The 22,998-nt window shown below is 49.4% G+C and overlaps 1 protein-coding gene and 1 long non-coding RNA gene across 2 annotated transcripts in view; both read left to right on the top strand.

The window, feature by feature from the left end:
- Positions 1-5,349, top strand: part of LOC141172891 (uncharacterized) — a 94,374-nt gene extending 89,025 nt beyond the window's left edge. The window contains exon 2 of the mRNA XM_073657512.1: positions 2,823-5,349. Within this exon, the coding sequence (XP_073513613.1) occupies positions 2,823-2,911 (89 nt within the window). The 3' untranslated portion in view covers positions 2,912-5,349. The remainder of the gene's footprint in view (positions 1-2,822) is intronic.
- LOC141171842 (uncharacterized) overlaps positions 1-22,998 on the top strand; it is a 168,167-nt gene that overhangs the window by 117,854 nt on the left and 27,315 nt on the right. The window contains exon 2 of the long non-coding RNA XR_012252381.1: positions 16,618-16,652. This is a non-coding gene — a long non-coding RNA (uncharacterized lncRNA). The remainder of the gene's footprint in view (positions 1-16,617; positions 16,653-22,998) is intronic.

The following is a 22,998-nucleotide window of genomic DNA, read 5'->3' as shown; positions in this document are numbered from 1 at the left end:
TGCTTGCAGCATGAGAAAGTGCACAGTTCAGAATAGAACAGCGGCACTGCCGACCATGCGACTGGTGCAAACGGTTACTCATCAGGAGCTCATTGCCTTGTCAAGCAGAAACCAGGAGTCAGAAAAGCACTGTGCTCCTCAAGAAAGAAGATCAGAAAACCCTTTTAAGAAAACCCATAAATCTGTGACTGATCAGGTTCTGAATAGCTGAAAGTTAAGATTTTATTATCTTCATTTTATTGAAGTATCAAAATCCATGTTCATATAAACCAAGAGCCCGGCAAATTGTCCAGGATCAGAATAGTCATGTGTGAAAAATTGCAACAATTGTATTGTTATTTGTATGTATGATATTATATGTGTCATTATAGAAACTTTATGTTTTGAGACAATAATGGAGAAGTGTTTACAGTTAAAGCAAGTATGACTGCCTGCTACAGGAATAGGATTTATACTGATAAAAACTGTGACATTTGACTCCATCAAACAGTTTACATAATTAATTACACTGCCACTATGTACATACATTACATTACTGATCCTGAGTTACCTCCTGTATTATACTCCAGAGCTGCACTCACTATTCTGCTGGTGCAGTTACTGTGTACATACATTACATTACTGATCCTGAGTTACCTCATGTATTATACTCCAGAGCTGCACTCACTATTCTGCTGGTGCAGTCACTGTGTACATACATTACATTACTGATCCTGAGTTATATCCTGTATTATACTCCAGAGCTGCACTCACTATTCTGCTGGTGCAGTGACTGTGCACATACATTACATTACTGATCCTGAGTTACATCCTGTATTATACTCCAGAGCTGCACTCACTATTCTGCTGATGCAGTCACGGTGTACAAACATTACATTACTGATCCTGAGTTACCTCCTGTATTATATTCCAGAGCTGCACTCACTATTCTGCTGGTGCAGTCACTGTGTACATACATTACATTACTGATACTGAGTTACATCCTGTATTATACTCCAGAGCTGCACTCACTATTCTGCTGGTGCAGTCACTGTGTACATACATTACATTACTGATCCTGAGTTACCTCCTGTATTATGCTCCAGAGCTGCCCTCACTATTCTGCTGGTGCAGTCACTGTGTGCATACATTACATTACTGATCCTGAGTTACATCCTGTATTATACTCCAGAGCTGCACTCACTATTCTGCTGGTGCAGTCACTGTGTACATACATTACATTACTGATCCTGAGTTACATCCTGTATTATACTCCAGAGCTGCACTCACTATTCTGCTGCTGCAGTCACTGTGTACATACATTACATTACTGATCCTGAGTTACATCCTGTATTATACTCCAGAGCTGCACTCACTATTCTGCTGGTGCAGTCACTGTGTACATACATTACATTACTGATCCTGAGTTACATCCTGTATTATCCTCCAGAGCTGCACTCACTATTCTGCTGGTGCAGTCACTGTGTGCATACATTACATTACTGATCCTGAGTTACCTCCTGTATTATACTCCAGAGCTGCACTCACTATTCTGCTGGTGCAGTCACTGTGTACATACATTACATTACTGATCCTGAGTTACCTCCTGTATTATACTCCAGAGCTGCACTCACTATTCTGCTGGTGCAGTCACTGTGTGCATACATTACATTACTGATCCTGAGTTACCTCCTGTATTATACTCCAGAGCTGCACTCACGATTCTGCTGGTGCAGTCACTGTGTACACACATTACATTACTGATCCTGAGTTACCTCCTGTATTATACTCCAGAGCTGCTCTCACTATTCTGCTGGTGCAGTCACTGTGTACATACATTACATTACTGATCCTGAGTTATATCCTGTATTATACTCCAGAGCTGCACTCACTATTCTGCTGGTGCAGTCACTGTGTACATACATTACATTACTGATCCTGAGTTACATCCTGTATTATACTCCAGAGCTGCACTCACTATTCTGCTGGTGCAGTCACTGTGTACATACATTACATTACTGATCCTGAGTTACCTCCTGTATTATACTCCAGAGCTGCACTCACTATTCTGCTGGTGCAGTCACTGTGTACATACATTACATTACTGATCCTGAGTTACCTCCTGTATTATACTCCAGAGCTGCACTCACTATTCTGCTGGTGCAGTCACTGTGTACATACATTACATTACTGATCCTGAGTTATATCCTGTATTATACTCCAGAGCTGCTCTCACTATTCTGCTGGTGCAGTCACTGTGTACATACATTACATTACTGATCCTGAGTTACATTCTGTATTATACTCCAGAGCTGCACTCACTATTCTGCTGGTGCAGTCACTGTGTACATACATTACATTACTGATCATGAGTTACATCCTGTATTATACTCCAGAGCTGCACTCACTATTCTGCTGGTGCAGTCACTGTGTACATACATTACATTACTGATCCTGAGTTACCTCCTGTATTATACTCCAGAGCAGCACTCACTATTCTGCTGGTGCAGTCACTGTATACATACATTACATTACTGATCATGAGTTACATCCTGTATTATACTCCAGAGCTGCACTCACTATTCTGCTGGTGCAGTCACTGTGTACATACATTACATTACTGATCCTGAGTTACCTCCTGTATTATACTCCAGAGCTGCACTCACTATTCTGTGAGTACATGTCTTCATGTTACTTTTTGTGTAGATTCATGGTTGTAGCAGAAACTTTAGATGCAGTAGTAATTTCTATGGTGTGAATTATATTTTAGGCTAATATGTAAAGTATTTAGAACTCTAACTGTTTAACTATTAATGAACGTTTTGTATCCTTTCTATTATTAGATTGCGTTATCAGAATGGTCTGTCGCCTCCTGATTACGGAGGAGAGAAAGGAAGTGACATCACACAACCACAATGCAGACAGGAAGTGACATCACGCAGCCACAATGCAGACAGGAAGTGACATCACGTGTCGTACTGAACGCTCCATGAGACTCTGGAGTCGTTGGATCTGGATTGATTTTATGGTGGTCTCTTCTCTCGTCTTCCCCCGTCTCCATGGTTACAGACTACAAACGTCTCCTGTGTGGTCAGAATCTGATCTGTTAGTCTTGAATCATAAGATATAAAGTAGTGGAGAAAGATGGAGTCATGCTTGACTGCAGAATTTGCCTAAAGCCTGTCACCATGGAGACACATTAGTCTGCATTGGAGCTGAAGACACAAAACGATAGGAGATCTTTAATTAAGAGTTTGTAAATTCGCCTCGTTTTTCTTTCCAGATGAATTGGTTACGGAAGTGTTGACGCAGAAAGAGGCTGCGTACATCGTTACTGGCGGTGCATCTGTCTGTATGTTTACTGGTTACATTGTACATAAATGTATCGCTTTCCTCATGTGTCGTCATTGTTTCCTCTGCGGATCACATGAACGTACCGGCCGCAGCAACCTCCGGACGTCTCTGCGCCCCAAAGTGCTCCCTCCTCTATCTGTGTGACAAGGTCTCTGCGGCCAAAAATGTCTGTGAGGATTTCAAAGGAGTCCGGGAGCCGAGCACATGAAATTCCACACGCGGTTCACAAAGAGGCCACGATTTATGGGGGGGACAAGGAGCGATATCCTGAAGTGACATGCATGAAAGTCATGGCGCGCGTGACATGACAGAAAACACACAGCGAGATGCACGCATGCAGATATTTACATTGAGGAACCCCCCACAACCCACATGGAGCCCCCATAAGTTACAGATAATAAGTAGATAAATATACCCAACTTCTTGGATTAATTGTTTGCATCCTCCCTCAAGTCTATAAACTCATGTCCCCCATTGTTAGGAAAAGTTATCCTGAGCCTCCTGGTTCATGAATACCATAAAAAAAAACTACAGTAAAGACTGACACATATAGAAGAGAAGACGTGTTTGCTACAGTCCTACTCATCGTTATTGGCCCCATGAAGTGTAAGTACATAATGTGGAATATCTACTGAAAAAAATGAATCCAGTGAAACAGTTTTTTGTTTAGAGACTCGTGTTAAATACAAAAGAGCAAATGAGAAACAATAATTTAAAACCAAAAACAATGGGAGGGAAAAATAGAAAACCCTAAAGCTGCTGTCACTGGTATTGGCTCCTTCACATTAATTTAGTATGGAAACACATTTTGACTCTCCTGTGATAAATCACAAAAGAGATTTACCTGTGATAAATTGACGGTGCCCATGTGACATGAATTAGCCAATGAATGATGACTTCAGTGTTTTAAAAAGCCACATGGTAGGTCCTGTTCCTTTGTCACAATGGTGAAGACAAAGGAGCTGTCTGAGGACATCAGAACTGCTATTATTAGCAAACACAAGACTTCCGAAGGGTATAAGGCCATCTCCAAAGACCTTGGTATCCCAGTTTCAACAGTGCACAATGTTATTAAGAAATTTGCCAAGCATGGAACCGTCAAGAACCTCCCTGGACGTGGGGGAAAGAGAAAAACTGACGAGAGGTCTTCGAAGGTTGGTTCGAATGGTGGAAAAAAACACCACGTCAAACATCCAAAGACCTAAAGGCCAACGTGGAACAGTCTGGTGTCATGGTTTCAACAAGTACCATACGCCGCACACTAAACCAGTGTTTTATGGGCGAAGGCCAATGAAGAAACCATTGCTGAAGAAAAGACATAAAAAGGAACGACTGATCTTTGCCGAAAAGTACCTTAACAAACCAAAATCCTTCTGAGAAAATGTTCTGTGGACAGATGAAACAAAAATAGAGCTTTTTGGCAATGCAAAGCAACAGTTTGTTTATAGATGACGCAATGAAGCTTATAAGGAAAAGAACACCTTACCAACAGTTAAGCATGGTGAAGGATCCATAATGCTGTGGGGTTGCAACAGGTAATGGAGGCCTTGATCATAGGAATCATGAAATCTGAGAATTATCAAGAGATTTTAGAGCAAAATGTCCTACCCAGTGTAAGAAAACGTGGTTTGAGTCGAAGATCATGGGTCCTCCCGCAAGACAATGACCCAAAGCACACATCCAAAAGTACACAGGAATGGTTGAAAAAGAAAAATGGACTGTTTTAAAATGGCCACAATGAGTCCTGACCTCAATCCCATTGAAAATCTTTGGGGTGAGCAGAAATCTGCCATTGGGAAAAAGAACCTGCAAACTTTCAAGAGCCTGAACAAACTGCAAAGGATGATGGGAGAAAACTCCAGCTGAGAAGAGCAAGAAGCTTATAGACTGCTACAAGAAACATGTGGAGGCCGTCAGCAATGCCAAAGGGTGGGCAACCAAGTATTAATTAGGGGGCAACCAAGTATTAATTAGGGGGGCAGCCAAGTATTAATTAGGGGGGCAACCAAGTATTAATTAGGGGGCAACCAAGTATTAATTAGGGGGGCAACCAAGTATTAATTAGGGGGGCAACCAAGTATTAATTAGGGTGGGCAACCAAGTATTAATTAGGGGCCTTTATTGCTGCACATGCTGTTTATTCTGTTTTCTCTTTGAAATTGCAACATGAAAGTTGATAAACAATGTTTTATTGTTGTATTACTTTGGTAAAAGTAAAAAAATCCTGAGGATATAACTTTGGTGCATTTCCATTTATTTCTGAAGATATTATACAGTCTCTGAAAAAAATGAAGGCGTACCAATAATGGTGAGTAGCAGTGTACATTACATAAGTATGTGCCATTCAAGGCCCCATGGAAAGCTGATATCACAATAAACTCCCATAAAATCATTCACAAGATTTATCTACAAGCGTCTCATAAAGCCAGAGGCACCGCTGATCTCCCAAGCTGCTTTTATACAGTGTGTCACCATTAGCTAAAGGGATATTGTAAGTAAAGTAGACGGTGCAGAGTGTCAGGCTGAGAGTGTCTAACCTACTAATTGTCAATTCTGATCTCTGGGAGCTCCTATGTTGATAAGATCTCTGCTTGCTTTGTGCGAATGGGAAAAAAAAGGAATAGAACTTCATTAAAGAAAAAAAGAAATGACTAAAAGTGCACGTGATATTTCAATGTATGTGAAGATAAAGTGGCCCCTGATTTTCCACTAGTAAAGTCCTGGAGCAGACCTGGGCAAACTGTGGCCGGCGGAGTGGGACCGCAGAAGGGCTGGAAGCAGTGGCCATCATTATGTGTTTGTGGCCTGTGTGGGGGTCATACTGTGTGGGGGTCATACTGTGTGGGGGCTGTGAGCATATTATACTGTTTTTGGGGGAGCTGTTGATCATAGTACCAGAGCTGAGTAACTGGAGCAGATTACTTACTAGTTCTTATAAACTAACATTTTTGATCTGCTTAATAATAAGCAACAAAATTAATAAAAAATAATAATATGATAATATTCAGCAGAAATAATTTCAGCCTATTGGTTTGGCCTCCACAACAGTCACAGCCTCTCATGTGGCCCCTTGGGAAAATTAAATCACTCCTCTTCCTCCTCTTCCTCCTCCTTCGCCTCTTCCTCCTCCACCTCCTCTTCCTCCTCCGCCTCCTCTTCCTCCTCCTCCACCTCCTCTTCCTCCTCCGCCTCCTTTTCCTCCTCCTCTTCCTCCTCCGCCTCCTCTTCCTCCGCCTCCTCTTCCTCCTCCTCTTCCTCCTCCGCCTCCTTTTCCGCCTCCTCTTCCTCCTCCGCCTCCTCCTCTGCCTCTTCCTCCTCCGCCTCCTCTTCCTCCACCTCTTCCTCCTCCGCCTCCTCTTCCTCCTCCGCCTCCTCTTCCTCCACCTCTTCCTCCTCCGCCGCCTCTTCCTCCTCCACCTCCTCTTCTTCCTTGTTGATGTTTTCACTTTACAGTAATTAAAGGCAATGCCAAACTGACAGTATATGTAGCACCCTGAGGATTCGGCTGCTACAGGGGTATTGCACCTCAACCCAGAGGTGTGGTATTCCACTCCCGGGTAAGGATGGAGTGTGGAACTGAGCTCAGAAGGCTGCATGCACTACACACATCCCATTTCCGGAGGGCAGACCAACGGTACTCCCACTTAGAAATGTGCAGGTACGACCGAGTCTGTCCTTGGCTGGAGTGGGAGGGGGGTGGTACATCTCAGTAGTGTAGGGGCAGATAGGGGGAGCAGTCTGAGTAGTGCTAGGAGCTCATTGGGTGCTGGTCACCTGAGCTCACACATAGAGGGAGTATATAAGGTGGGAACCATCTTAGATCAGGGTCAGTCAGTCAGTCAGTCTGTGAGAAGTCAGCCTGTTGTAGTGAAGACTTTGCAGAGCAGTGGAAGAAAGCAGAGGAGCAGAGCAGCCCCAGGCCCAGAGTGAGAGAGGAGTTTGAAAGACCCAGAGGGGGAGAAAGAAGGAACTCTGAGAGCCCAAATACAACCACAGGGTGAAGAGTTGGCAACAGGGTACCGGATCCCAAACTGGTGGGGGCTACAGCATACCTCAGCCAGAGACCGGAGGCCGTGGGCAGCATCTGCCACGGCCACCCACCAAATCCACCCGGAAGGCAGACCACGCATAGGGTCAGGGAACCCAGAGGCAAGGGTTCGCCAACAAGAGGCCCGAGGGAGCCGGACATAGGTGGATCCCTGGTGGGGAAGGCCAGAGACGAGGACAGGACAGAAAGGGAGCTCAGAACCACGCTCCAGAACTACTTGGGGATTGGCCGAGTCCAGGACCTGGTGGACGCAGCACGGCTCGGGTGGTCACTCAAGGCCGGAGTGACCAGTACAAGAACAGCAGTAAGTAAAGAACCCTGAACTGCACAACCCGACTCTGACTCTCATTACCATCTTCCCTGCACTTCCACAACCACCATCCTCTGCACCTGACCCCCTGAGGCTATACCCCTCCCGTTGGGGGTTATACTACCTGAGCTGCACATACACCACCAGCCTCAGCGGACCCTGCTGCAGCGGCGGCCGTACTGACCGCAATTCAACGGGTGGCGTAGTCGACACAAAAGAACATCTAGTAACATCATAAGGACTGCCACACACTGAGTTTGACACCCTGGGCACGGACCGGGTCACAGCCACTCGGAGACTACAACCCCCATCTGATCCGGCTCCGGGTATCCCCCAAACAACACTGGCCCAGGGGCGCGTCAACTTTGGCGTAGTCGGCAGGATAACGTGCCCGCAACAACCGGGTACTGCGTGCCTGAAGAAAAGTTCACCGTTACCTCAAAAAGAAGTCTCCTGCCGGTTCCGGAGGGTCCCCGCCATCGGGCCCCATCACAGGTCGTTTCCCGCCGGTTGTCCGCCATTTGCAGCTTTTTCCCGCCATCCATGGAGTTTCCCGCCACTGGGAGACGATTCCCGCCATTTCTGAAGATTTCCCGCCTTGGAAGAGCGGACGCCATTATGGGCGTGCCAGAGGGTGGCAAGAGGCCACCTCCCATCGTGGGCCAGGTCGAAGAATGGCGCCAAAAGCGGAAACCGCGCCCACCAACAGAGACTGTGATGCTGGAAGTGTCCATCAGCGTGAGAGAACTGCCCCTGGAACTGACAAGCACCAAGTTGCCCCGGGACCACCCTCGATGTGGGCGGAGACAGAAGAAGAGAACAAAGATGGGTGTCGCCTGGAGGAGTCTGGAGAGAGCGCACCCGGAGACAAGACGTCTGGAAGAGAGTCCAGAGAGAGCCCACCCGGAGATGGAGGGAGAGCCAGGCAGCACCGACCCAGCGGTCAGGAGCCTGATGCGGGCCGCCACTCCAGGCAGCACCGACCCAGTGGTCAGGAGCCTGTTGCAGGTCGCCACTCCAGAAGGCCTGCTGGAGATCCTTGCACAGCTCCCCCGAGACCGGGAGTGTGCACAGACTGCGCTGGAGGGCCTCGCACGGAGGATGGCCCGGGTACAGCGAGAGACGTTGGCGGAGTGGAGCCGAGAGATGGCCCAGCAGACCGAGACTCGTCAGCGGAGCACGCCACCCGAGACGAGGAGACAGACCGCCTCTGAGGATGGCGCAGGAGGACTGAAGGCCGGAGACGGCGCCGAGAAGGGAGCCGAACGAATGGAGGCAGGTAAAGGGGACGTCACTACCCCGAGCTGGGAAACCGCGTGCCTGCCCCAGCTCCCCGTCGCAGAGCCCGAAGTTCCCCCTGCCGTGCCCGTCGCTGCAACGTCACCGCCGCAGACTAGGCCTCAAACGGAAACCGCGGCCGCGACCCCTGTGACGTCACACGCCTCGACCTCGAGCGTGGCCAAGCAGGAAATACCACCGGCCTGGTCGCAAGGTCTAGTACCCCCGGGCGCCGCAATTCCAACAGCGCCCCCTACCTCCGCGGAGCCACCAGCCTGGTCGCAGGACCGAGTAACCACGGGCGCCGCCGTTCTTACGGTGCCCTTTGCCTTTAAGGTGCCCCAAGCCTGGTCGCAAGGCCTGGTCGACCCGGGCGCAGCTACCATCAACGCGCCCTCAACCTCTAGAGTGCCGCACCTGGGTGAGGACCTGTTCGCCCAGCATACGTGCCCGGATGGGCAGCCCTTCGTATGGCCCCAGGAATACATCCAGCTGGAGCTGCAAAAAGCAAGGGCCATGTGCGAACCCCTGATCCCGGCTCCAAAGCCCATGAAGAGGATCTCGCCCCCGCTAGAAGAGACCCAGTTTGAGTGGGATCCCACCGGAGAAGACCTCATGGGGTTCACTCAGGAGACTCGGGCAGCCGCAGCGGAGCGTGCAGAGTGCTGCCGCCAGCAGCTCGAGGTCTTTGAGAGGGAGCGGAGAGAGAGGCGGGTCCGGGAACAACAAGCGCAGATAAGGAGCGCGGAGCAGAAGAGCCGGACCAGGAGGAATCCCCGTGCAGCTCATGGTCCCCCTTCCACCGGGACTGTGATAAAATTCAACATGCAGCATGGGTGGGGTTTCATCAGGGATCACCGCACCCCAGGCGACGTCTTCGTGACCAGGAGAGACGTTGAGTCCCACCTACCGGAGGGACACAGAGGTCGTGACCTGTATTTAGGGGACGAGGTCACCTTCACCCGGCACAAGTGTGCCAAAGGACCCTACGCCCTCCATGTGCATCGCCTGACGGAGGAGGAGCTGCGGTGTGAGGAGGAGCAAGAGGGCCCGGACGGGTCTGAAACTGAAACCAACCAACAAGAAAGAGCAGGAGGACGCCGTCGTTGAGTACGGTAGTGAAGAGACTGTATATAGTTACCCGTAAGGGTACCAAAAACTGTTGCTGCTAATATAGTCCCCGTTGGGACCAGCCAAGAGTGAACTGTTAACCCCGTGTGTCCCTATTCCCACTGACCGAGGACTGAGAGCGGTCATTCCTCCCTAATACCTGGCCGAGGACTGAGAGCGGCCATATCCCCTTGTATATAGTTGCGCTTCCTAAAGCGCCCCCTACCGGTTTTATAGGAAACTGTTTTCTTCAAGAGACTGTAGCACTTTACCCGGTCACAAGTTGCACCGTGATCGGAGGAACCAGAAACAAGAATGTTTATATGAAAAGTTTATTGCTGTTGATGATGTTTTATATGTTTTCTATGTTTATGTTTTATGAAAAAAATGTATGTTTGTGGATGTTTATATCTTACAGCCCGAGGACGTGCTGTGATTTACCAGGGGGGAATGTAGCACCCTGAGGATTCGGCTGCTACAGGGGTATTGCACCTCAACCCAGAGGTGTGGTATTCCACTCCCGGGTAAGGATGGCGTGTGGAACTGAGCTCAGAAGGCTGCATGCACTACACACATCCCATTTCCGGAGGGCAGACCAACGGTACTCCCACTTAGAAATGTGCAGGTACGACCGAGTCTGTCCTTGGCTGGAGTGGGAGGGGGGTGGTACATCCCAGTAGTGTAGGGGCAGATAGGGGGAGCAGTCTGGGTAGTGCTAGGAGCTCATTGGGTGCTGGTCACCTGAGCTCACACATAGAGGGAGTATATAAGGTGGGAACCATCTTAGATCAGGGTCAGTCAGTCAGTCAGTCTGTGAGAAGTCAGCCTGTTGTAGTGAAGACTTTGCAGAGCAGTGGAAGAAAGCAGAGGAGCAGAGCAGCCCCAGGCCCAGAGTGAGAGAGAAGTTTGAAAGACCCAGAGGGGGAGAAAGAAGGAACTCTGAGAGCCCAAATACAACCACAGGGTGAAGAGTTGGCAACAGGGTACCGGATCCCAAACTGGTGGGGGCTACAGCATACCTCAGCCAGAGACCGGAGGCCGTGGGCAGCATCTGCCACGGCCACCCACCAAATCCACCCGGAAGGCAGACCACGCATAGGGTCAGGGAACCCAGAGGCAAGGGTTCGCCAACAAGAGGCCCGAGGGAGCCGGACATAGGTGGATCCCTGGTGGGGAAGGCCAGAGACGAGGACAGGACAGAAAGGGAGCTCAGGACCACGCTCCAGAATCACCTGGGGGTTGGCCGAGTCCAGGACCTGGTGGACGCAGCACGGCTCGGGTGGTCACTCAAGGCCGGAGTGACCAGTACAAGAACAGCAGTAAGTAAAGAACCCTGAACTGCACAACCCGACTCTGACTCTCATTACCATCATCCCTGCACTTCCACAACCACCATCCTCTGCACCTGACCCCCTGAGGCTATACCCCTCCCGTTGGGGGTTATACTACCTAAGCTGCACAAACACCATCAGCCTCAGCGGACCCTGCTGCAGCGGCGGCCGAAGTGACCGCAATTCAACGGGTGGCGTAGTCGACATAAAGAACTTTAGTAACATCAGTAAGGACTGCCACACACTGAGCTTGACACCCTGGGCACGGACCGGGTCACAGCCACTCGGAGACTACAACCCCCATCTGATCCGGCTCCGGGTATCCCCAACAACACTGGCCCAGGGGGCGCATCATATACACTAAGCACATCCCCTTGTAGGGGATATTGACTGTATGGAAATCCCACCTGTAGTGATCTAATTGCTGCCTCTGTTCTGCAGAAACTGAAGTTTTTTTCAAATATGTTAATTAGGATGATGTATGGACCCTGGGTGTGGCCAAGAGGCTCATCCACCCACTGGATTTGCATGCCTCGCCTCCCTCACTGGTGATTGACAGCGCTCTCTGCAGACAGTGTGCACTCCAGACAAGTTGTCAGTGTCAATCACCATTGAGGAAGGCGGGGCATGCAAATCCAGTGAGCGGAGCAGTGCATTGAGCCTCTTGGCCACGCCCAGGGTGCACAGATCAGTCTAATTAACATATTCAGTTAATCTTCAGTTTCTGCAGAACGGAGGCAGCAATTAGGACACTACGGGTGGGATTTTTGTATGAGTGATATACTCCACAAGGCAATGTGCTTAGTGTATACTGCCGGTTTGGGCTGACACACTCCCTTTAAGGATGCTTTACTAAAGTCTCTTGCACGGGGGTAGATTGAAGATCCCATGGCTCTTATGCACATTGTGCTCCAGATCTGCAGCGATTTTTCACTTTGTGACATGGAGACAATTATGGCGAGAAGTCCGTATATACCTCTGTATCTGCGCTGAAGGGGAGACGAGCTGTCAATCACAGGGCGGTCATGCTCAGCTGCTGGCAGTGGCAGTGTACACCCTGGGGGCAGCCGCGGCCTGTTCCTGGCATTTCTCACCATACTTGCTCTGTCCTATGTTCAGAGGTGTGATACTACAACCCTCAGCATTTCCTGTGAGCTGCAGGTTGGAGACCACAGGCACCTTTTGACCTAGTCACTTGTGTCTTGTTCAGAATTCATCCATGAATGGTCCATGACTCAGAAGCTGCGTCCTCCGCTCGCCCTTCCTGACTTCTCCCCACTACATCTTTGGCTTTGGAAGTTGCAGATGAAGAAATGTTGTTATCTACCCTGGAAGGAAGGACACTGTCGGCTCAGATACAGTGTTCCCACCACTTTTGAAGCATCTTGTCATTTCTTTGTTCATCCTGAGCCACCGGAGTCATGAACAGAATGCCAGACTCAGTGAAGACTGACACACAGATGCAGAACAGCAGAGAAAGCTGAGGCTGTAACTATATAACCATAAAGACTAATGGGCCATTATTCCCTGTGGCTGTCTCATAGCGGCACGTCATAAAGGGCTGGGGCCCTCTGCCTCGTGTCAGCGAGATCAAACTCTCTCTGACCCTGACTCACACTCATATTGAGGTTGGTTTTGGGGCTGAGTCGTACTTAGAGGAGTGGAATATTCTGAGACTTAGAAGACATAGAGGAAACACTGCAAATGATTCAAGTATGCCCGGAGGGGCGACCTCGAGGAGAACGCCGGAGATGGAAAAGGACCCCAATAAAGAGGTTTTCTTATATTCAATAAACCTGTATGAATGTTGGGGATTGTAGTCCAGTGTAGTTCTATGAGTCTGTACCACACACAGCAGGCTTGGATACATCGGCGCAGTACATAGTATCACATACGATTAAATACACAGCACATGGGCGCAGCAAGTGCCTGCCCAATAGCGGGTAAGCTATGCGAGTAAAGTGCCCGAGCAGAGTGCAGCAGTTGAAAAAAACCTCCTCTCGACTGCTGCACTCTGCATAGACAGCAAGAGAGATTACAGAGGCTGAGCGAAACAGCTGAATCACGTGCAATACGCATGTGCTACACTTTTCTCTTCTGCAGTTTTCGGCCTCTTCTCTCACTTCTCATTTTGTGAAAGGAGAAACAGAGAACTGGTAGTGACATGTCCGAAGTGTAACACATTGTCCATTCTAAAATGAAAAACGCAAACATTATAATAAATGTTTAGGGCTAGAGTTAGGGATAAGACTGTGGGTAGGGTTAGGGATACGGCTGTGGATAGGGTTAGGGATACGGCTGTGGATAGGGTTAGGGATAAAGCTAGGATTAGGGTTAGGTATAAAGCTAGGGATAGGGTTACGGCTGTGGATAGGATTAGGGATAAGGCTGTGGATAGGGATAAGGCTAGGGATAGTGTTAGGGAGAAGGCTATGGATAGTGTTAGGAATAAGGCTAGGATTAGGGATATGGCTGTGGATAGGGTTAGGGATACGGCTGTGGATAGGGTTAGGGATACGGCTGTGGATAGGGTTAGGGATAAGACTGTGGATAGGGTTAGGGATACGGCTGTGGATAGGGTTAGGGATAAGGCTGTGGATAGGGTTAGGGATAAGGCTGTGGATAGGGTTACGGATAAGGCTGTGGATAGGGTTAGGGATAAGTCTGCAGATAGGGTTAGGGATATGGCTGTGGATAGGGTTAGGGATACGGCTGTGGATAGGATTAGGGATAAGACTGTGGATAGGGTTAGGGATAAGGCTGTGGATAGGGTTAGGGATAAGGCTGTGGATAGGGTTAGGGATAAGGCTGTGGATAGGGTTAGGGATAAAGCTAGGATTAGGGTTAGGTATAAAGCTAGGGATAGGGTTACGGCTGTGGATAGGATTAGGGATAAGGCTGTGGATAGGGATAAGGCTAGGGATAGTGTTAGGGAGAAGGCTATGGATAGTGTTAGGAATAAGGCTAGGATTAGGGATATGGCTGTGGATAGGGTTAGGGATACGGCTGTGGATAGGGTTAGGGATACGGCTGTGGATAGGGTTAGGGATAAGACTGTGGATAGGGTTAGGGATACGGCTGTGGATAGGGTTAGGGATAAGGCTGTGGATAGGGTTAGGGATAAGGCTGTGGATAGGGTTACGGATAAGGCTGTGGATAGGGTTAGGGATAAGTCTGCAGATAGGGTTAGGGATATGGCTGTGGATAGGGTTAGGGATACGGCTGTGGATAGGGTTAGGGATAAGACTGTGGATAGGGTTAGGGATAAGGCTGTGGATAGGGTTAGGGATAAGGCTGTGGATAGGGTTAGGGATAAGGCTGTGGATAGGGTTAGGGATAAAGCTAGGATTAGGGTTAGGTATAAAGCTAGGGATAGGGTTACGGCTGTGGATAGGATTAGGGATAAGGCTGTGGATAGGGATAAGGCTAGGGATAGTGTTAGGGAGAAGGCTATGGATAGTGTTAGGAATAAGGCTAGGATTAGGAATAAGGCTGTGGATAGGGTTAGATACAAGGTTTTGGATAGGGTAAAGGATAGTGCTGTGGATAGAGTTAGGGTTAAAGCTACTTATTGGGATAAGTCTGCAGATAGGGTTAGGGATATGGCTGTGGATAGGGTTAGGGATATCGCTATGGATAGGGTTAGGGAAAATGCCATGGATAGGGTTAGGTATACGGCTGTGGATAAGGTTAGGGATAAAGATAGGGATAGGGTTAAGGCTGTGGATAGGGTTAGGGATAAGGCTGTGGATAGGGTTAGGGATAAGGCTGTGGATAGGGTTAGGGATAAGGCTGTGGATAGGGTTAGGGATAAGGCTGTGGATAGGGTAAGGGATAAGGCTGTGGATAGAGATTGGGTTAAGGATAAGGCTATGGATAAGGTTAAAGATAAGGCTGTGGATAGGGTTAGAGATAGGGTTAGATACAAGGCTTTGGATAGGGTTAAGGATAGTGCTATGGATAGAGTTAGGGTTAAAGCTACTTATTGGGATAAGTCTGCAGATAGGGTTAGGGATATGGCTGTGGATAGGGTTAGGGATATGGCTGTGGATAGGGTTAGGGATATGGCTGCAGATAGGGTTAGGGATATGGCTGCGGATAGGGTTAGGGATAAAGCTAGGGATATATAAGGAGGGGAGTAGGGAAGGGATGTCAGCTCACCACATTGAAGTTTGCCAGCAGGTGTAAAGCCTCGCAAGGAGTCGTCCTAGCCTTGGACGCGAAGACAAATGCAAAAAGAAAAAAAAAGGGTTTTCCAGCGATGACGAACAGTTAAAAATCCATCTTTATTGTAGAAATATTCACATCTGTATATACCGGTTCACATGGAGTATCCAAAGGTACAAAAACCAACGCGTTTCATCGAGATGCCTTATTCATGGTGTGTGAATGAGACCTCGGTGTTTCCTTAAATAAGCACACATCCAAAAAGCTCCAAGGGTATGAGGTCAATAAATTAGTGAATATCACCTGAGAATTAACTCTATGTGTATTGGTTCCAAGAAGGTCTCATAATGCCCATAGATATAGACAGAGAGAGAAAAAAAAGTGAGATTAAAAATCAAGCAAAAACATAAACATTAATTACCATGTGAAGTACAAATCTACAGCGAAGATTAAGAATCCCTTTAATTATATTGTAGTATAAGATCCTGGCAGGTATTCATACCTTGCGGTACTCTAATATGTAACTTAAAAAATCCAAAAAGTTTCTCTATTTAATACCTTTCTCCTTAAATCCCCACCTCTTACTGGTCTGAAAACTTTCTCTATACCTGAAAACTTCATTGCACTGACATCTCCCCTGTGCGTATGGGAGAAATGTTTAAATACCGCTGACATGTTGCAGCTGTGGGATTAATTGTATCTGATAAATGTCTACGAATACGTTTCTTCAGGGGTCATATTGTAACGCACACTGCGTGCATTCTACAAGGTATATGACACCTGTAGTATTGCAATTAATAAAACTGCAAGTATTAATTGCAAATTCTCTGTTTGTAACCAAAGATTTAAATTTCATTTTTTTTTATTTTCCGCTTGCAAACATTCTTTACAAGGGCGATGTTCACATTTATAAAATCCCGGCAGGGAAAGCCGTGTAGCTGAGGGAGTTTGCTTACGTGTATTAAACAAGCTGGGTGAAAGAAAATTTCCTAAAGTAGGAGCCGTCTTTGCTGCATTTCTAATTTCATTTTTTTTTTCAGGATTTCTGTAAGCTTGGGATCGTCATTTAGCAAAGGTAAGTACTTTTTTATAATATCAACAATAATCGGGTATTGGGGACAGTACTGGGTAGTAAAAGTAATAGTCCCGCTATTATTAGGCGTCTTATTATGTGTATTATGATTTATATGTAAAGGATAGATTAAATGTATTATTATTAATATATTAAATGATTAATTTCACTGTCTGGTCCTTTCCATATAGTGATTATGTCATCTATATACCGCTCGTAAAAATCAATTAGATAACTAAATTTATTACCAGATGAAAGCTAGGGATAGGGTTAGGGATAAGGCTATGAATAGGGTTAGGGATAAGGCTATGGATAGGGTTAGGGATAAGGCTGTGAATAGGGTTACAGATAAGGCTGTGGATAGGGTTAGGGATAAGGCTATGAATAGGGTTAGGGATAAGGCTGTGGATAGGGTTAGGGATAAGGCTGTGAATAGGGTTAGGGATAAGGCTGTGGATAGGGTTAGGGATAAGGCTATGAATAGGGTTAGGGATAAGGCTGTGGATAGGGTTAGGGATAAGGCTGTGAATAAGGTTAAGGATAGGGCTACAGATAAGGCTTTGGATAGGGTTAAGGATAGTGCAGTGGATAGAGTTAAGGATAAAGTTAGGTATGGGGATAAGTCTGCAGATAGGGTTAGGAATAAGACTGTGGATAGGGTTAGGGATATGACTGTGGATAGGGTTAGGGATAAAGCTTGGGTTAGGGATAAAGCTATAGATAGGATTAGGCATAAGGCTAAGGATAGTGTTAGGGATAAGGTTCTGGATAGTGTAAGGGATAAGGCTTGAATTAGGGATAAGGCTGTGGATAGGATTGGGGATAAAGTTGTGGATAAGGTTAAGGATAGGGTTAGAGATAAGGCTTTGGATAGGGTTAAGGATAGTGCTGAGGATAGAGTTAGGCATAAAGCTAGGTATAGGGATAAGTCTGTGGATAGGGTTAGGAATAAGGCTGTGGATAGGGTTAGGGATATGGCTGTGGATAGGGTTAGGGATACAGCTCTGGATAGGGTTAGGGATAAAGCTAGGGACAGGGTTAGGGAAAAAGCTATAGATAGGATTAGGCATAAGGCTAAGGATAGTGTTAGGGATAAGGTTCTGGATAGTGTAAGGGATAAGGCTTGAATTAGGGATAAGGCTGTGGATAGGATTGGGGATAAAGTTGTGGATAAGGTTAAGGATAGGGTTAGAGATAAGGCTTTGGATAGGGTTAAGGATAGTGCTGAGGATAGAGTTAGGCATAAAGCTAGGTATAGGGATAAGTCTGTGGATAGGGTTAGGAATAAGGCTGTGGATAGGGTTAGGGATATGGCTGTGGATAGGGTTAGGGATACAGCTCTGGATAGGGTTAGGGATAAAGCTAGGGACAGGGTTAGGGAAAAAGCTATAGATAGGATTAGGGATAAGGCTACGGATAGAGTTAGGGATAGGGTTAAGGATAAGGCTGTGGATAAGACTAGGGTTAGGGTTTGGGATAAGGTTAAGTTATATTCTTAGATGGAGGTTTCAGTAAATGCGCCTGGGGGGGTTATTACATCACACAAAATATTCCAATGATCACTTGCAAGTTTCCGGTCTCCTGTGACCTTATATAATGTCAGCTCAGTGTTATATACGCACATTTGGGAACTGCAGGTGATATCCATCCAGTGACGTCACAGAACTGGTGGATTCTGCCCAGATAGTGTGGATACTACCCAAGGCGACGTGTACCGAGGGCGGCGTGGACCGAGAAAGACGTGGACCGAGGGAGACGTGTACCGAGGGCGGCGTGGACCGAGGGAGACGTGGACCGAGGGAGACGTGGACCGAGAAAGACGTGAACCGAGGGAGACGTGTACCGAGGGCGGCGTGGACCGAGGGAGACGTGGACCGAGGGAGACGTGGACCGAGGGTGGCGTGTACCGAGGGCAGCGTGTACCGAGGGAGGCGTGTACCGAGGGAGACGTGTACCGAGGGAGACGTGTACCGAGGGAGGCGTGTACCGAGGGAGACGTGTACCGAGGGTGGCGTGTACCGAGGGAGACGTGTACCGAGGGAGACGTGTACCGAGGGAGACGTGTACCGAGGGTGGCGTGTACCGAGGGAGACGTGTACCGAGGGAGACGTGTACCGAGGGCGGCGTGTACCGAGGGAGACGTGTACCGAGGGAGGCGTGTACCGAGGGTGGCGTGTACCGAGGGAGACGTGTACCGAGGGAGACGTGTACCGAGGGTGGCGTGTACCGAGGGAGACGTGTACCGAGGGAGACGTGTACCGAGGGAGGCGTGTACCGAGGGCGACGTGTACCGAGGGAGGCGTGTACCGAGGGCGGCGTGTACCGAGGGCGGCGTGTACCGAGGGAGACGTGTACCGAGGGCGGCGTGTACCGAGGGAGGCGTGTACCGAGGGTGGCGTGTACCGAGGGAGACGTGTACCGAGGGAGACGTGTACCGAGGGAGACGTGTACCGAGGGCGGCGTGTACCGAGGGAGATGTGTACCGAGGGCGACGTGTACCGAGGGAGACGTGTACCGAGGGCGGCGTGTACCGAGGGAGGCGTGTACCGAGGGAGACGTGTACCGAGGGTGGCGTGTACCGAAGGAGACGTGTACCGAGGGCGGCGTGTACCGAGGGAGACGTGTACCGAGGGCGGCGTTGACCGAAGGAGACGTGTAACGAGAGCGGCGTGTACCGAGGGAGACGTGTACCGAGGGTGGCGTGTACCGAGGGAGACGTGTTCCGAGGGTGGCGTGTACCGAGGGAGATGTGTACCGAGGGCGGCGTGTACCGAGGGAGGTGTGGACCGAGGGCGGCGTGGACCGAGGGAGACGTGGACCGAGGGCGGCGTGTACCGAGGGAGACGTGGACCGAGGGTGGCGTGTACCGAGGGAGACGTGTACGGAGGGTGGCGTGTACCGAGGGAGACGTGTACCGAGGGCGGCGTGTACCAAGGGAGATGTGTACCGAGGGCGGCGTGTACCGAGGGAGGTGTGGACCGAGGGCGGCGTGGACCGAGGGAGACGTGTACCGAGGGCGGCGTGTACCGAGGGAGACGTGGACCGAGGGTGGCGTGTACCGAGGGAGACGTGTACGGAGGGTGGCGTGTACCGAGGGAGACGTGTACCGAGGGCGACGTGTACCGAGGGCGGCGTGTACCGAGGGAGGCGTGTACCGAGGGCGGCGTGTACCGAGGGAGGCGTGGACCGAGGGAGACGTGGACCGAGGGTGGCGAGGACCGAGGGTGACGTGGACCGAGGGTGGCGTGGACCGAGGGCGGCGTGTACCGAGGGAGGCGTGTACCGAGGGCGGCGTGTACCGAGGGTGGCGAGGACCGAGGGAGACGTGGACCGAGGGTGGCGAGGACCGAGGGAGACGTGGACCGAGGGTGGCGTGGACCGAGGGCGGCGTGGACCGAGGGAGACGTGTACCGAGGGCGACGTGTACCGAGGGCGACGTGGACCGTGGGCGGCGTGTACCGAGGGCGGCGTGTACCGAGGGCGACGTGGACCGTGGGCGGCGTGTACCGAGAGCGGCGTGTACCGAGGGAGGTGTGGACCGAGGGAGACGTGTACCGAGGGTGGCGAGGACCGAGGGTGGCGTGGACCGATGGCGGCGTGGACCGAGGGAGACGTGGACCGAGGGCGACGTGGACCGAGGGCGACGTGTACCGAGGGCGGCGTGGACCGTGGGCGGCGTGGATCGAGGGCGGCGTGGACCGTGGGCGGCGTGTACCGAGGACGGCGTGGACCGAGGGCGGCGTGGACCGTGGGCGGCGTGTACCGAGGGCGGCGTGGACCGAGGGCGGCGTGGACCGAGAGCGGCGTGGACCGAGAGCGGCGTGGACCGAGGGCGGCGTGGACCGCATGCCGGTGATGTTTTCCTTCTGATGCTCCCTGAGATCCCGGGGAGCTGTAATAAGAGGTGTTATTACGAACATCTCCGTCCTCCCCTCCCCCACACTTTGCTGTAATGAATTCAGGGTCTGTGTCCAGTGCGATGGTTGACATGACAACACAGCCGGTATTATTAGAGAAAACCGCGCACGTTTCCGTTATCAGCTCCCTGCCGCGGCCCCACGACTGCCGCAATATCTGCAGCTTATAATAGCTGCCTGTACATTATATGGAGGATATCAGGAGCCGGCTGCGACCTCTTCCTTCGGCTCTTATGACTGTGGTGTCTGCATGGAGCAGGATTAGATTGTCAGCTCTGGAGAGATGGAAACAATGTATCCTCTGTACAGCGCTACAGAATAAGTTGGTGCTACATGATTGCAATAATATATGTAGTCATTATTAGGGGAGGACTTACCAAGTGTGCAGCTGCACAGGGGCCGATAGACATGGGGGCCCCTACTTAAAGGTAAAGTAACCAGCTATGTAAAGGGGCCATCCCGGAGAGTGGGGGTAGCACAAGTCACCCATGTGTACAGACGGAATAAAGAAGAACCGCAGGGGGGGGGGGGGGGCAATGGCGTCTTCTCGATGTGCAGCAATGTCGTCCTGGGGGGCTTAGCTCCATATATATGAACATGGTCAAAATGTGCATAGAAGCTACAGGAGGCCAAACACACGTCGATCACATGTGACATGGAGAAATAAGGATCAGGCTGACTGAAATTCAGCATGTCTGATCTTTCTGGTTATGAGAACAGACAGCGGAGGATAAAAGGAGAGGACAGAGGAGTCTAGAGGAGGCGGATAGAGGAGTCTAGAAAAGCAAGGATAGAGGAGGATGGAGGAGTCTAGAGGACAGAGCAGTCTGGAGAAGGACAAAGGGACAAAGGAGTCTGCAGGAGAAGGAGAACAGAGGAGTCTGGAGAAGGAGGACAGAGGAGTCTAGAGGAGGGAGGAAAGAGGAGTCTGAAGGAGTGGGGAGGCCAGAGGGGACTTGATCCGGAGAACCAACTAATCTAGAGGAGCACAGAGTCTGGAGGAAAAGGACAGAGATGTCTGGAGGAGGGGGACAGAGGAGTCTGGAGGAGGAGTAAGAACAGAGGAGTCTGGAAGAGGAGGAAAGAGAGGAGTCTGAAGGAGGTGGAGGACGGAGGAAACTAGAGGATGAGAGGAGGGAGGAGTCTGGAGGAGGAGGACAGAAGAGAACAGAGAATGAGGAAGGACAGAGGAGTCTAGAGGATGAGGGAGGACAGAGGTGTTTGGAGGAGGAGAGAGAAGTCTGGAAGAGGAGGAGGACAGAGGAGTCTGCAGGAAGAGAGATATATGGAGGAGGACAGAGGAAAATGGAGTAGGGAAGATAGATGAGTCTGGAGGAGGAGGACAGAGGAGTCTGGAGGAGGAGGACCGTGGAGTTGGGAGGGGAGGACAGAGGAGTCTGGAGCAGGAGGACAGAGGAGTCTGGAGGAAGTAAGAAGTCTGGAGGAGGCCAGAGGTGTCTGCAGAAGAACAGGGGAGATTGGAGAGAAGTGGGGACATAGTCTGGAGGAGGACAGAGGAATCTTTCTAATCTCCCCACTGGGAACTCATGAACACTGGTCCGAGCTGCCGGTGTATGGGACGGTCAGTGGAGAAAGCTGTTGGCTTATGTAGGTTTGTTTCTGTACAGGGTATTTCTGGCTGGTATCTTGTGACCTCACTGTAGCAGCTGCGTTACAATGTATCTGAGCACTATAGTGATGCAGAGGCAGCTCCTGTGTGATAAAGAGTAACCGATCCTATGTGGATACATGGCGGATACATGGCAGATACATGGCAGATACATGGCAGATACATGGCAGATACATGGCAGATACATGGCAGATACATGGCAGATGCATGGCAGATGCATGGTAGATGCATGGTAGATGCATGGTAGATACATGGTGGATACATGATGGATACATTGTGGATACATTGTGGATACATGGTAGATACATGATGGATACATGATGGATACATTGCGGATACATGGTGGATACATTGTAGATACATGGTGAATACATGGTGGATACATGGCGGATACATTGTGGTTACATGGTGGATACATGGTGGATATATTACCAAGCAATGTGAACTGAGGTCTAAGATGGTAGACATGCAAGAAATAGGAGCATGTTCACACTAGCAAAAAGAAGCAAAACATACAAAAGACAAAAAATATATCTCATACCCTACCATTATTATATATAAATGTAAAGCAAAGTTGCATATTAAATATAGGGTACTTAGTGAACTATTTTTGATAAAAAAAAAGTGGATATATTGTAGATACATGGTGGTTACATGATGGATACATGGCGGATACATGGTGGTTACATGATGGATACATTGTAGATACATGGTGGATACATGGCGGATACATGGTGGATACATTGTAGATACATGGTGGATACATGATGGATACATTGTAGATACATGATGGATGCACTGT

The sequence above is a fragment of the Phyllobates terribilis genome, unplaced genomic scaffold (genome assembly GCF_046119375.1).
Source record: "Phyllobates terribilis strain yellow unplaced genomic scaffold, ASM4611937v1 Scaffold_12__6_contigs__length_324123572, whole genome shotgun sequence".
NCBI classification, from domain to species: domain Eukaryota; kingdom Metazoa; phylum Chordata; class Amphibia; order Anura; family Dendrobatidae; genus Phyllobates; species Phyllobates terribilis.
This window is presented reverse-complemented; position numbering and strand designations above follow the sequence as displayed.